Source organism: Akebia trifoliata, chromosome 16, assembly GCF_017979445.1.
Source record: "Akebia trifoliata isolate Shusen 1 chromosome 16, ASM1797944v1, whole genome shotgun sequence".
NCBI classification, from domain to species: Eukaryota; Viridiplantae; Streptophyta; class Magnoliopsida; order Ranunculales; family Lardizabalaceae; genus Akebia; species Akebia trifoliata.
The window spans coordinates 27,720,856-27,736,002 of NC_141390.1; the positions used below are offsets into that span (position 1 = coordinate 27,720,856).

At 34.5% G+C, this 15,147-nt stretch overlaps 2 protein-coding genes across 2 annotated transcripts; both read left to right on the plus strand.

Moving 5' to 3' along the window:
* The first annotated feature begins 3,675 nt into the window (after window positions 1–3,675).
* LOC147383207 (uncharacterized) lies at window positions 3,676–4,465 on the plus strand. The gene has a single exon (XM_086428862.1). The coding sequence runs from the start codon at window positions 3,739–3,741 to the stop codon at window positions 4,411–4,413; it is 675 nt and encodes a 224-aa protein (XP_086284988.1). The 5' UTR covers window positions 3,676–3,738; the 3' UTR covers window positions 4,414–4,465.
* A 6,142-nt stretch (window positions 4,466–10,607) lies between these two features.
* Window positions 10,608–15,068, plus strand: LOC147383208 (uncharacterized). Its single transcript, XM_086428338.1, has 2 exons — window positions 10,608–13,401; window positions 14,486–15,068. The coding sequence occupies exons 1-2, from the start codon at window positions 10,635–10,637 to the stop codon at window positions 14,842–14,844; spliced, it is 3,126 nt and encodes a 1,041-aa protein (XP_086284464.1). The 5' UTR covers window positions 10,608–10,634; the 3' UTR covers window positions 14,845–15,068.
* The last annotated feature ends 79 nt before the right edge of the window (window positions 15,069–15,147 follow it).

Below are 15,147 nucleotides of genomic sequence, written 5' to 3' on the forward strand. Positions count from 1 at the left end.
ACTGCACATAATCATAGATGCTTTTCACTCATATCTCTATGAAAAGAGTTTATGATCATGTGTGCATCACGCCATCACCACATTAGAATGTACTTTAGCATTATCCTTTTATTTATTTTCGAACTTGACGTTTTTTTATTTAGTGTCGAGTTAGTGAAACTCAACATTATTTATTATCGAGTTCACCACTTTTTAAGTAAAAAATGGTGAACTCGACACTAGTAAAATCCACCCATTTTCAATTTTCGATTTTTTTTATACTAAAATACATAGAAAGGCCAACTAAAAACTTGAGATAACAAATGTTTAGATAATTTCAATCCAAAAGAACCATTCTTGATCGATTTTCATCCAAAAATTAAGAAAAAAATCTTAATTTTTTACATACATCTTTAAAATGTTTGAAAATTGCTTCTTCTTCCTTTTTAAATCATTTTCAATGGAATGGAGTCTCTAAAACTTGATTGAAATGCCAAAAATCCAATTTTTTTTTTATGAAAACGATGAGTTCGAACAATTAGGTCATTCAATCGTGAGAAATACGGGAGATGAGGTCCAAGGATTGTTATGAGAAGAAAATTTTACAAAATGGAATATTAAGGGACAGCCCAAAACTTAGTGACCACGTGTTCAAATTTCAGATAATCATTCCAGTAATTTTCATAATCCAATTACGTTCATGCTTTTTGTTCTTCCTTTACAATCTAAAAACCCTATAAAATAAATAAAGCCAAACCACAAAGAAATCAATCCTAATAAATTAATAATTCTAATAACATCCTCATCTATAATTATCCAAATAAGGTAACTTTTTCGCTAGTTAAAAGTCTTCCCATTTTAGAATTCATTTTCAAATCAGATAAGATTATATCATGTGGCACAATGGATGGTTTCGATGTAGATCCTAGTAAACGGACCAATCTATTTCTTAAATCTACATTGAACCAACTCTATATCGAGATATGCACTTTTAGTGCCACATAGGGGCGGGGTCAGGATTTTGCTCATGTGGGGGCAACTAAGGGTAGAAAAAAATTTGTCGGGACAATTAAGAGTGAAAAAATTTGTTGTGGGGGCAACTAAAAGTGGAAAGAAGAAAAATTGTGACGGCAATAGTGGCAAATTTCTTAATCTGTTGCAATAGCACATTAACCCCCCTGGTGCCGCTCACCCCATCCAAATGAAATGCTATTTTATCGAGATATTTTTTGCTCACAACGCCACAAACGTTTGAATGTGGGTAAAAAAAAAAATAAGTGATAAAATTTCTCTCTTGCCCACAATGAAAAAAAAAGGAAATTTCTTCATCACGTCAACTTGTGGTATTCAAAAACATGATCCGATGGCACGAGGTTGAGATGACACAATTCTATGAACTTTTAAAAAAAAAATTGTTTTTCACCATTGAATTTTAATTTTCAATGTAGGTGCTCGGTATAGCTATCTATTTTTCAAAATCTTAGATCAAGTTCGGAAAAAAAAAAAAATTTGAAATCTAAAAGGCTGTGGTGTTAGATTTTGCTAATATGGTAATCCATGTGAACCCAACAATCCATTTTAAGATTTGAAATCTCAAAATTAAAATTTTTGGGCAAAAGATCGCAGGTAAAAAGATATAAATTTTTTCTCCATTTCCTTTGTTATTTGTGCCACTTGTCAACCGATGGTTAACAAATTTATGTGGTAAGCTGATGAATCAATGGCATGAAGTCATGTGTATTTGAAAAGCAAGCGTGAATGGTTGGTGGAGAGAAATTTTTTTTGAGTGATTAGAAGTTATATTTTTATTAATTTTTAATACACATGGCATCATATTATTGGTTCATCAACTTAATACAAAAATTTCTTAACATCTGAGGTGAAAAGTAAGTAAGGGTTGATTAGGACGTCGTTCGAAAACGATGCCCAAAGAAATACATTGTTTAATAATAGAAAATATGACTCGGGACAATATTAGTTTAGTCGACCCAAATCATTAAAACAAGGCTTTGATGACAATGATAATTGTTCATTGGTGTAGGATCCACAGTTGAATATGAAGTCATCTAAGTCAATAGTCAACATTGACCTATATTGATTTTTGACCTAGGGTCCACATGTTACCAGTGTACACATGTCATAATTATACACAATCACTTCCCATCTATTAACTGTCTACAGCCATGTAATTAGAGTTACCATAATCAAATCTAATTGAACTTTTTAAGAAGATGAACAAGATATCTACCACTTGCAGACTTCTTCGAAGGACAAAAATACCCTTACTTTAATAGCAATTAATATAACTTTTAAAGGGGTAATTTGGTCAATTAGTAGATATATTTGATCTAGTTGGGGAGTGGGAAGTCACATGGAAAGAATTTTCTCACTACATGCTTGGGCTACCCAATTATATAGGCAAAGATGGTCAATCTCCCAAAGCTTAACCCCCTTTTGACTAACTCCCATAAAATATATAAAAGTAACATTAATTAACTTAGTTTAGCAAAATTACTAAAATATCCTTGATCCTATTTTTTAAGAAAAGTTTACACCCATTAATAAAACCTTCTATTAAAGTGAATTTAGCTCTAAAATAAAATTTCTTGTTTTCCTTGCTTTCCCCCCAAGAAGTGCTTGGTTTGGTTGGAAGTTTATTCCAAAATGGGCAAAATAACTCGTCAATTGACTCGTATTTTTTCGTTCATTTTTAATTCTTAATTTTTATGTTAATTAGAATGATCGATTGCAATTCAAGTTAGAAGGAATATGTAAGTTGAAGATTCTAAAAAAAAAAAACAAAAAACATAAAAGCCTAGATTGAAGTAGGGAGAACAAATATGAATACATTTTTCAACACAAGTAGACATGTTTCTCGACAAAATTGAATGATGGAACATAATTCATTGAACCGACCTCAAGTTTATAGGATAAGACTTCAATAATGATGACACAATAGAAAGGCCTCAAATGGTGCTTAAGGGAGGTGATAAGCATGGATTAAAATATTGAAAGGTATCAGAATGTATTGGTATCCATCAAGATCGATACGAAACATTGTCCTCGAATCATTGAATGTTTTTGGAATGTATCGGGTTTTTTTCGGAATGTGTCAATTTGTATCGAATGTACTAGCTAAAACCATATATGTTTTTTCATTAACCAGGACAATTCAATCTATACGATATTTTAAACCATGGAGATAAGAACTCCATAGAGAAGTTGGAATTATTTGATTCTCTAGAGAATCTATTGATAAAAAAAGATTTTAAAAACTTGGTAAAGTGACTTTGCTCCATCAATTATTATTCTTGATTTGATTTATTACTTAAAAGTTACTCACCATCAAAGTGAAGGACGATTTGGATGTTGATTTGGAATTTTGGATTCCAACCCAAAATGTGAAAAGGAAAATAAAAAGTGAATATTTATAAATTCAAAGAAAAGAATTTTTTTTATTTTTTTTATTTTTCTAACTTGTTTAAGTTGTTTCAACTTTTGTCTTTTACTTCCTATGGGGCTCCATGTGATGTCCCCATGTTCTAAACACAACCTTAACTCACTTGCTTTGGCTTCACAGACCACTTCAGTTTAATAATCTCACTAAGTTCCCCAAAATTTACAAACCAAAAAAGTAGAAAAAAAAAAAAGGTACTATCTTCTCTTTATAAAACACATACTCATGCAGGCCTAAGACACAACAGACACACACACACCTCCCTCCCTCCTCCTCCTCCTCCCTAAGCAAACCCAATCACCATGATCTCCCTAAAAACTGATCAACCAATCTCTAGATCCATCGAGGCGCCAACGAACCCACGAATCTCTTTCTCCGGTAGCGCTGATTTCGTCAACAACAACAACTTCATCTCCACAACCCCAAATCCAAAAACCCAAAAAGAACTTGAAACAGAGAAATTAGACAAAGGGAGTAATGTAGAATTTGAGTTTCTCTCTAACAACTCTACTACTACTGATACAATGTTAACTGCCGACGAGCTCTTCTTCGAGGGAAAACTTCTTCCCTCCTGGAAAATACAACACTTGGAAAAACTTACTCTCAAACCAAAAGATGATGAAGTGGAAGAAGACAAGAAAGAAAATAAAGAAGTTAGTAGAGTAAGTTGGTTGGCTGATGAAGACCCATCTCCTAGACCCCCTAAATGCACTGTTTTATGGAAAGAATTGTTAAGGTTGAAAAAACAACATTCATCATCGTCTTCATCATCATCTATGGATGATGTGAAGGAAGGCAAGGAAGGGATGTGGAGTAGAGAGAAGCATTTGAGGAGGATTAAAAAAGGGTTAGAGAGAACAAGGTCAGCTAGTATTATAATAAGGCCTCTCATCAATGTGCCTATTTGCACCCAAGGGAAGACTAATAGTGTCTTGGCTCCTTTGTCTTCACTTAAGAAAGGGAATGTAGAGAGGTAAGTGAGTTTGGTGAATGAAGTTGTTTTCTTGCTAGAATTGTTTTTTTTTTTTTTTTTGGCTTTGTAATTAAGTGACATTTAACTGTTGTTATATTTTCTAGTTAATTTCACATTCACACCATAGGGGTAAATCTAATCTTGAGCATCAAAGATGGGAATTGCAGTTTTTCTTTTATAAAATAATATATAAATATTATCTATGTTTTAAAACTCATTAAATCAACTCCAAATTTGGAGCCATTGATCCTAAAACTTGGTTGAACCAAACTATAGAGACCAAAATATCCACCCATGCTATAGAGCTAAATGTTGGACGATCAAGAAGCATTGTGTTAAGGAATCGAGTCTAGTAGAGATGAGGTACGTCTCCATCAACCAATGCATTTGAAAAGTTGAAGAAGATGATGGCATTGAAGAATCTCGGTTTAAGGGAGGTCCAGAGTCCAAATTCTATTAAGAATTTAATTACTTGTTTTATTGGGAGTTTATTTTTTTTATTAGGAATTTGTCTTTTATTAGGAAAGCATTGCTTGTGCCAACTAGCTTACTTGGTAAAGTTTTTGAGTGATGCTACTAGAGATTTGGGTTCAAATCTTGTCAGCATCGATTTTATATAACTCATTAAAAACAAGGCTTACCAATCATCATATAAAAAATAAAATAAAAAAATGGAAAGAATGGAGGAATAGCTTTAATTTTTTTTTTTAATGAAAAAAGTTAAAATAAAATAAAATATAGAATTTTAAGCTATATTTAAAGTTAATAAATTTAATATATATATATTTATATATGGAGCGGTTTAGTGGCTCTAAAGTTTGCCAAACATTTTTCAAAACATGGGTTAGAAATTTTGGAATGGGCTGATTTTTTGTGAGGATGATCTCTATGATGAGGAGATCATCCTCAACAAAAATCAGCCTATTCCAAAACTTCTAATCCTATCAAAAGTGATTTACAAAAATTGAACGATCCACGATTCTTCAATTTGTAAATTAGGATTAGAAATTTCAAAATGAGCTGATTTTTGGAGAGGATAATATCCTCACCGTAGATATCATCCTCACAAAAAATCAGCCCATTCCAAAACTTCTAACCCATGTTTTGAAATACGATTGGCACAATGTTTGGCAAACTTTAGGGCCGCTGAACCGCTCCCATGTATATATCTTCTTATAAGTTGTTGAGTTGACTCAACTCGATTAACATCTGAGTTGAGTGGTGCTTTAGATCATAAGATCCGAAATCAGAAGTTAGGGATCATCTAACATTCAAGGGATCCCATGGAGGGGAAAAAAGAGTTAGTCGTAATCTGGTAAGTTTGGAATTTTAAATTGAAAAATAAATAAATAGTAACTCATGTACCACGTGTCCGTATAAGGTAATTTTCCTTTTTTACCCTTCACCTAATAATGAAAGTAACGGTGAGAATTCATCAATATAACTACTGATATCATTCATGACTAGATTCAAGCTTTAAAGTACTTCAGACGTACGGTAAAGACGTTTTTAAAAATGCCATGTGGCATATTATTCAAGAATAATGATGAATGTACGCGATTGGGTACAAGGGTGACGTGAAAAGGGCACAAAACCACACATCTTTTTCCTATGTATCCCGATGAAAACAATCTATGATTTTGTGCCCTTGCCACATCAGTCACGTACCAAGATCGTGTGCATTCATCACGACTCATTATTCAATCCATCAATAATCATTGGCCTTCCATCAATCATTGACTGGGCAAAGTAAAATTAAAAAAAAATGCTCACTGGAAAGTACTGAATGTGAGATTTCAAATAATTTTGAAAAAATTTATTTATGAAAAAGTCAATTTGAGATTTCACAGAATTTTAAATTCACTATCCATATTACACCAGAGCATATATTGAAAGCATCCCATATTTACTAAACTACACACGTTAGACATTTTAAGATTCTTCGAAACCCTTATCAGTGAAAATTTCTCCTTGGCAATATCATTTATAAGGGTGTCAATTGAGTCAGTTGGCTCACAAGCCCTGCTCGACCCACCCAAACAAAGAAGGGTTAGGGCCTTAATCTTGATCTCGAAAGGTAGTGCCGGTTTCAAAATTTTCAACCCGTTAAATCCGGGTCGGACTAGAGCTAAATAATGCCTAGCCCGGCCCAATATTATATTTTAGATTTATATTATATATATAACAAAAGAGAATTCTAACAAATTATAAATAATGATCTAGTTTCATCTCTAATCATATTGGATCCCTATTTTGATAAAAAAAAAAATAATTAATAGTTAGCTTCCACTGATTTTCAAAAATACATAAATTTAACTTTTTATCAAAACCCGAAATCAACCTGAGCCCGGCCCGAGCCCTTTAAGGCTGGGCTTGGACATAGGAAAGTTAGGCCCGATGGGAGCACAGGGCTGTAACCCTCATCTAGAAATCTAGAAAATACCCTCATCTTCCACCTCTATCCAAAAATCATTGGCTTTTAATTATTTTCTATTAGTCTCTCATAGAAGACCACCGTCAATGGGTATATCATAATTTTAAAATGCAGAGATATCTCAAACCCTCACCAAACCTTCAAGGGGAGTAAATGTAAATTACCAAACTAAGCCCAAAAATTGAAAATGCCCATTAGTTGACTTACCATCCAAAATGTCTAAAACATAAATGTTTTTTGTTTTTGTTTTTTTGTTAAACAAATCAAGATCAGCTGGTTGTAATTAATTTCAAGCAGTAGCAACCAACTATAATTATTGATTGGGTCCCACCAAGAGACAAACCTTCAAATGTGGACCCTACTCCAAAACAAATCTCAACAAACTGATCTTAATGCATTTAATCTCCATCAATTTATATATATATATAGGGTCCCGTTCGCCACCCTTAGTTTTACCACACACTTTAACAAACGTTTTTTGTCCTACATGGGTTAGAAGTTTTGGAATGAGCTGATTTTTGGTGAGGATGATCTCTATGATTAGAAGATCATCCTCCCCAAAAATCAGCCCATTCCGAAATGTTTAGCCCCATGTTTACACGTTGAAAAATCGTGGACCGTCCATTTTTTGTAAATCAATTTTGATGGGGTTAGAAGTTTTGGAATGAGCTGATTTTTGGTGAGGATGATCTCCTCACCATAGAGATCATCCTCACCAAAAATCAGCTCATTCCGAAACTTCTAACCCATGTAAGACAAAACGCGTTTGTTAAAGTGTGTGATAAAACTAAGGGTGGCGAACGGGACCTATATATATATATATATATATATGGGAAATGTTCAGCACCCTAAGTTTTACCACACACTTTAACAAACGTTTTTTGTCCTACATGGGTTAGAAGTTTTGGAATGAGCTGATTTTTGGTGAGGATGATCTCTATGATTAGAAGATCATCCTCCCCAAAAATCAGCCCATTCTGAAATGTTTAGCCCCATGTTTACACGTTGAAAAATCGTGGACCGTCCATTTTTTGTAAACCATTTTTTATGGGGTTAGAAGTTTTGGAATGAGCTGATTTTTGGTGAGGATGATCTCCTCACCATAGAGATCATCCTCACCAAAAATCAGCCCATTCCAAAACTTCTAACCCATGTAAGACAAAACACATTTGTTAAAATGTGTGGTAAAGCTTAGGGTGCTGAACGGGACCCTATATATATATATATATATATATATATATATATATATATATATATTTTAGCTTACTCGAGTTGCGATCTAGAACGGTGTCTTGTTCCTATAGCAACACTTGGTATCCACGTGGCACTTTTTTATTAGATATTAAACACTTAGGACTGCGTGGGTAACTTATTTACAAGTCCAATGTGTTTTAAACACTAATCAAATCTTGCCATGCAAACACTGTTCTAGATCCTGATTCAGTAATTAAAAAGATCAAGCTTGTATGAGTGATAATTGAAAATGGGGTAGGAAAATGTACCTAAAAATAGAATTTTCGGGTGTATTTATTGTGTATTTTCCCACCAAATCGATTCTCTCACTTGCAGAAAAAAGTTTTCCTACCCAAATCTAGGGGAAAATGATTTTTCCATCTAATATTATTTTCTTCAAAAAAATGAAATAGCAAATATAACACAATCGCACAAAGTCCAACTCCCTGACCTCCTAAGCTCTGCATAACGCAACAAAATACAAGAGAATTTGATTCGTAAAAAATAAAAACAAAGGTTCTCCCCCTCATTAGCAATTTGGAGTACGGTAAAAATTTGATTCGTGAAAAATACTAGTTCTATTCGATTTTTTATAGCAAAAGTCTGATTTAAAATTCGATAAATGGAAATATGTGACATATGCTTCATACGTGTATTATCCATTTCATTTTAAGAATTTGAAATCCAATGATAGCGATGTTAATAGTGATGGTGATGTTAATGGTGATGGTATTTATGATGATGATGATATTGAGGTTATTGTTACATTAATTTTTAAAAGAAGATCAAAGACAAGGGACAAATTATTAATTTGAAAAATAATTCAATAATTTGAAAAATAATACTTTCATTATATATATATATTAAAAAAAATTGAAAAATTCGTAAAATTTTCAAGAATTAAATTGGAGATTGCTAACAAGAAATTGAGACACACCATGTGACATCAACGTAATTCTTGAGTCATGTCAACTAGAAAATCTAACTTCTTCGCATAATTTTTTTTTTTTATATATTTATTATGGAGACTTCTTCACATGATCTACACTCTTCTTCACCTAATAATAAGAGCCTTGGGGCCGCCCTCTGGGTTTTGGTGGATATTTGGGAATTGAGACACACCTATGATTTTAAACTGACGACATGGCCTTCTCTGATAGATTAATAAAATGATCAAAATGCCCTCATCTTCAATCCCCTCACCTTCAGTTGTAAGATATTAGAACGAATTACCAAATCTGCATGGAAAAATTGAAAACTTACCAAAATGGCACAATATTCATTTTAATTCTGAAAATGGTAAATTGTTTTTTTTTTTAATTAAAATATTTTACCCAAATTTTAAATTTTAAAATGAACAGTGTTGTAATACCAAAAATACCCTTTTTAACATCTTCTTATATAATAATATGGATAATACTGAAGTAACATTGAAATGTACATCGATTTTGACATTCTAATGTGGTGGTGCACACATATTAAAATATAATTATTTTAGTAAAGTGACATTTTCTTTCAAATTTTAGTTTATTTCAACACTCGGCGATCTTGTATGCAATTTCCAGTGTTGTCAGGGAACTGAAAACCCATAAATTCCATGCTTAAAACAATTATATACATTTAGGGTCTAGATATGTAAGTTTGGTTATAGATCTATAATACAGTAACCCTAACAAAGATGATGACTGACAAGTTTTTAGATCTCGGCGATGAAAAAAATTACCTACAAAACCGTGGAGTGTTGAAATAACCAAACCTTGAAAGGAAACATTAATGTACTCAAACAATTATATTTCTATCTGTTTAATTAAACGGAGGATATGCACATTGTTTTATAGAAGGATGGTAAAAGGGTATTTATGGTATTAAAATATTATTTATTTTAAAATTACCATTTTATTTGTTTTGGTAAAATATTTTAATTCTGAAAATTAATTTACAATTTTTGGAATTGAAATGAATAGTGCACCATTTTGATAATTTTAAATTTTTGGTGCACGTTTTGATAAAACATCATAGAGTTTATCTACTTTAAGTGTCTTCAACCTATGGTTTTAAAGGTGCATGAGACCAAAGCCTTGACATGGTTGGCTTGATAAGGGCACAGAACCATAGATCTTTTTCCTCGCGATACACCAGAAAAAGATAGGTGGTTACGTGCCCTTGCCACGTCAACCACGTACCAAACGCGTACCCAAAACCGCGTGCATTCATCATTATTCTTCACTCTATTTCCTCTACTTGCCTACAACATAATTGGAACATTTACAAATAAATTAAAATATAAAAATAATACATGAAATGGAAATTGTTGAATAAATTTGATTTATAGTATTTAGGTCATTTTCAATTTGTCTATTAGGATAAGACCAAGGTCAAGGGGGCATGTCATTTGTTTGAAAACATAGGAGGGTATCTCAAATATTCTCCAAAACGCCGAGGTTCATGTCTATAAACGAAAATCTCCACATCTTACAAACTACCATATAAGGAAAAAAATCACTATCAAAAGCTCAAAAATAATGAAAGAACATAGAAAGCAAGAAACAGAGGAAAGCATGTCATACCTTAAAAAATTTCTTGTATCCATGACCAAATTGTACTTTATCATTCTCTTCACTCTGCCATTAACTTCATCATCTCTATGTGGAAATTTCTCTGACTGTCAATCTCTTCTCCAATTCAAACAGGATATAAAAAGCGATCCCGATGGTCATCTCAATGGTTGGAATCAGACCACTTTCTTCTGCAATTGGACAGGAATTAAGTGCCACCCGTATCACAAAACCCGAGTTATCGCCCTTGTACTCGTAAACATGGGCTTAGAAGGAACCATCTCACCGTTTCTAGCCAACCTCTCTCTCCTCACCACACTTCATTTACAAGACAACAGCTTATATGGAGAGCTTCCGACATCAACCGGAGAGCTTTCTGAATTGGTTGATTTAAATATGAGCGGCAATCACCTCCAAGGAAGCATTCCAGCATCATTACAACGTTGCCGAAATTTAAAAACAATGGACCTCATTAATAACAATCTCTCTGGAAGCATTCCACCCGAACTTGGCCAGCTGAAGAACTTGTCTCACTTGGTGCTCTCAGGTAATAAACTGACAGGCGAAGTACCCCAATCTCTATCAAACCTAACAGAGTTGATGGATCTTCAATTGGCCAATAATTACTTCACGGGCAAAATACCTTCGGAGCTCGGGTCACTCACAAAATTAGAGATCATGTACTTTCACCTCAACTACTTCGAAGGAAAAATACCTTCATCTATCAGTAACTGCACTGCTCTGCGGGAAATTTCACTGAGCGTGAATTTGTTGACTGGAGAGATTCCTTGGGAAATTGGGGCGAGACTCCATAACTTGGAGAAGCTGTACCTTCTGCAAAATAACTTTTCCGGGCAGATTCCTATAACCCTTTCGAATCTTTCTCAGCTTACATTACTCGACCTCAGCCAAAATAATTTAACGGGAATGGTTCCTTCAGAGTTGGGCAAATTAAATAAACTCGAAATCCTTTACCTTCACTCAAATAATCTTGTTAGCGGCTTCGACGGTGCTTCCTTGCGGTTTCTAACGGCTCTAACAAACTGTTCGTTGCTACAGAAACTGCACTTGGCTTCTAACATTTTTCAAGGGAGCTTACCGGATTCGGTTGGTGATCTTTCGGAAAGTCTGCATTACTTTAATCTCCTTAATAATAAGATAACAGGAGAGATACCGGAGGCGATTGGAAATCTAAGCAGCCTCGTGCGTCTGACACTGTTCTATAATAACTTGACGGGAACTGTTCCTGCAACGTTCAGGAAGCTTGGGCAGTTACAAACATTGGACCTGTCACGCAACAAATTACAAGGGCCAATCCCAGATGATATCGGACATATGGCTAACCTCGGTCTACTGAATCTTCAGGACAATTTGATTAGTGGGTCAATCCCGTCTTCACTCGGTAACCTTACACAGTTGAGGTATCTTAACTTGTCCTGTAACCAACTATCGGGATTCATCCCCACAGAACTCACCCGTTGTTCTTTACTGATTATGCTGGATTTATCCTTTAATAAACTACAAGGGTCTCTTCCTGCAGAAATGGGTCTCTTCTCAAACCTAGCTCTTTCACTGAACCTTTCGAACAACAATCTCCAAGGAGAGATACCTGCAACTATTGGAAATTTGGCAAAAGTCCAGGAAATTGACATGTCGGAAAATCAGTTTTCCGGTGTGATCCCAAGCATGATTGGGAGCTGTCTCTCTTTAGAATGTCTTAACCTCTCTAGTAACATGCTTGAAGGCCCAATACCAGAGACCTTAAGACAGATATCGTATCTGAAAGCTTTGGACTTGGCTTTCAATAACATAACTGGTAAAATTCCAGTCTGGCTGGGTAAGGAACTGAAGGTCACTTATCTTAACTTATCATATAACAGACTGACAGGAGAAGTTCCAAGTACGGGAAGGTTCAAAAATTATGGGAAAAGCTCGTTCACTGGGAATGCCGGTCTGTGTGGTGGTACTGCATTGATGAATCTCCCTCCTTGTAAATTGCAGGTCAAGCGTAAGAAAGGCAAGGCAGGAAAATGGGTTCATTTAGTGCTTGCAGTTGGAATAAGTTGTGCTTTCTTTCTCTGTGTGTTGGTTTCTGTTTTTGTCTACCGATACTACTCCAAGAAAAGAGGAGTAAAATCTGGGAGAAAATTTTTAATACGTTTCCCTGGCATAAAGCATGAAACTTTGGTTCTAACTCGAATGGAGCTCGAAATTGCAACGGATGGATTCCACGAGGCGAATCTCTTGGGAAGGGGAAGCTTTGGGTCGGTGTACATAGCAACCATTAATAAGGGGAAAACCCTAGTGGCAGTGAAAGTTTTGAACCAAGAATGCACTCAGGGTTATAAGAGTTTCAAGAGGGAGTGTCAGATATTGTCAAGAGTTAAGCACCGAAATCTAGTTAGAATATTAGGAGCAACGTGGAATTCGGATTTCAAGGCTATTTTGTTGCAGTTTTTGGGTAATGGAAACTTGGATCAGCATCTCTATCCTGGTGGAACAGAAGACGCAGGAGGATGTCAATTGAACATGAGGGAAAGAATTGCAATAGTGATCGATGTAGTACATGGCTTGGAATATCTTCACGAGGGATGTTCGGTTAAAATTGTTCATTGTGACCTGAAACCACAAAATGTGTTATTGGACAAAGATATGGTGGCCTATGTAGCTGACTTTGGGATTGCAAAGCTCATTTCAGAAGACATCAACAATGGAGATATTACTGCCACCACGAATTTGCTTCGAGGATCGGTTGGGTATATTCCCCCAGGTATGTTTATGTACCTTTTGATAATTCTTGTCTAACATTGAATAGATGGATGCATTTACTCATGAGCAATCTTTGATCAGGCTCACCCATCACTAAGTGATCAAGTAAATAAAAGAGCTCATAAAATGAATGTCTAAGGGAATTGTTCTATATTTTTTGCCTTAGTAATTCATATGTGATGAATTCTTAACTGCAAAAACCCTTAATTACATTGTCTTTTTAAACATGTGAACTTTTATATTATAGTTTAAAGTTTAAACATTAAAGAATGAAATAACCAGCTAGTCCACTACACTATGTCATATGAACAAAGTCAAGTGCCAATTGGGTAAACAATAAAACTACAAAAAGAATTATTTTAAAAATAAAAATAAAAAATCAAATGTAACCTTACTATTCAAGAATTTCTGCATACCTAAATTTTCATCTTTGAGAGAGTGACCTCTTTAAAAAACAATCAAAACATGTAAAAAATATCACATGGATCGATTTCTTTAAGAAAAAGTCAGCACCTGTCTTTTATTTGGCGATTAAAGGTGTACCCCCATAGGATTGGTGTAGGACAAGTCTGAAACTGAGATTTTTAATAATGAATTAGAGGATTAATTCATAATCGAGTTTTTCTCTGATGGAAAATTTGTTTTTTTTTCATGGAATGACTCAGTTCTTTTGACTTCAACAAAATCATATGCCTTTGAGATCCAACCCAACCCATAGCTCAGTTGGTTGACGAATTGTAGTGTAACTTTTTTCTCTCTATATATATAAGTGGGTCAGTGGTTAGTAATTAGTAGGTGAACACCGATTTTGAAACCCAGTTGTGGTATCAACACCAACAGACATTAACCAACTTAGCAAGTTGGCACCTTCAAGTCTAGCTTACCAATGTACAACTCAAAAATATTCACAAAGTTCTACTATAGGTAGCCATTTTTAATATCACCTCATAAAATTGAGACAGCTATTTGAAGTTTTGAACTCCATTAATATATTCCATTAGCACCACTTTTATTAAATAACAGATGCTTTTCGTAGTAATCAAGGGAACCCTTGGTTTGACTAAGGTGTCTATTGTTGTGAACAGAGTATGGACAGAGTACCGAGATATCAGAGAGAGGAGATGTATACAGCTTCAGAATATTGTTGTTAGAGATGATGACAAGGAAGCGACCCACAAGCAACATGTTCACAGATGGGCTTGATATGAGGAAATGGGTGAATTCTGCATTTCCTAATCATGTTTTGGATGTTGTCGACATCTCACTAAAGGCAGATGTGGGAGATGACTCTGGTGCTAAAGAAAAGTTTGAGCGATGTTGTACCCATATTCTTGATGTAGGATTGATGTCCACAGAGGAGAATCCACAAAGCCGTCCCACAACATCTATGGTAGCACGCAAACTAGAGAAAGTTTTGAGAGAAATGGAAGTGACACAGAGATGATGAAAATGAAGAAAAAAAAAGCAGGAGGGGATTGTGTTGGCGAAATTCTGTGACAGAAAGGTGTCGGCTTGCTACGTTAATAAGGTTTGAGTGTTTATACTATTAGAGTATTAGATTTGGTTGTATAGTCGTATTGTATAATACAACCTTTCTACATGATCCAGTGTATAAGTGTACACCATATACTTGTATTGTATAAATACCACCATATCTACATGATCTAATCCTAAGATAACGACCCATTGTACAAGTGTACACCACAACCTAATCTAATACTCTAATAGATACCACGAGCTGAGTTCA

Excerpts from the sequence above, each read along its gene's own strand:
- LOC147383207 (XM_086428862.1), top strand. The coding sequence starts at position 3,739 with ATGATCTCCCTAAAAACTGATCAACCAATCTCTAGATCCATCGAGGCG.
- LOC147383208 (XM_086428338.1), top strand. The coding sequence starts at position 10,635 with ATGTCATACCTTAAAAAATTTCTTGTATCCATGACCAAATTGTACTTT. Across the intron at positions 13,402-14,485 it reads GGTTGGGTATATTCCCCCAG|AGTATGGACAGAGTACCGAG; the intron begins GTATGTTTATGT and ends TGTTGTGAACAG.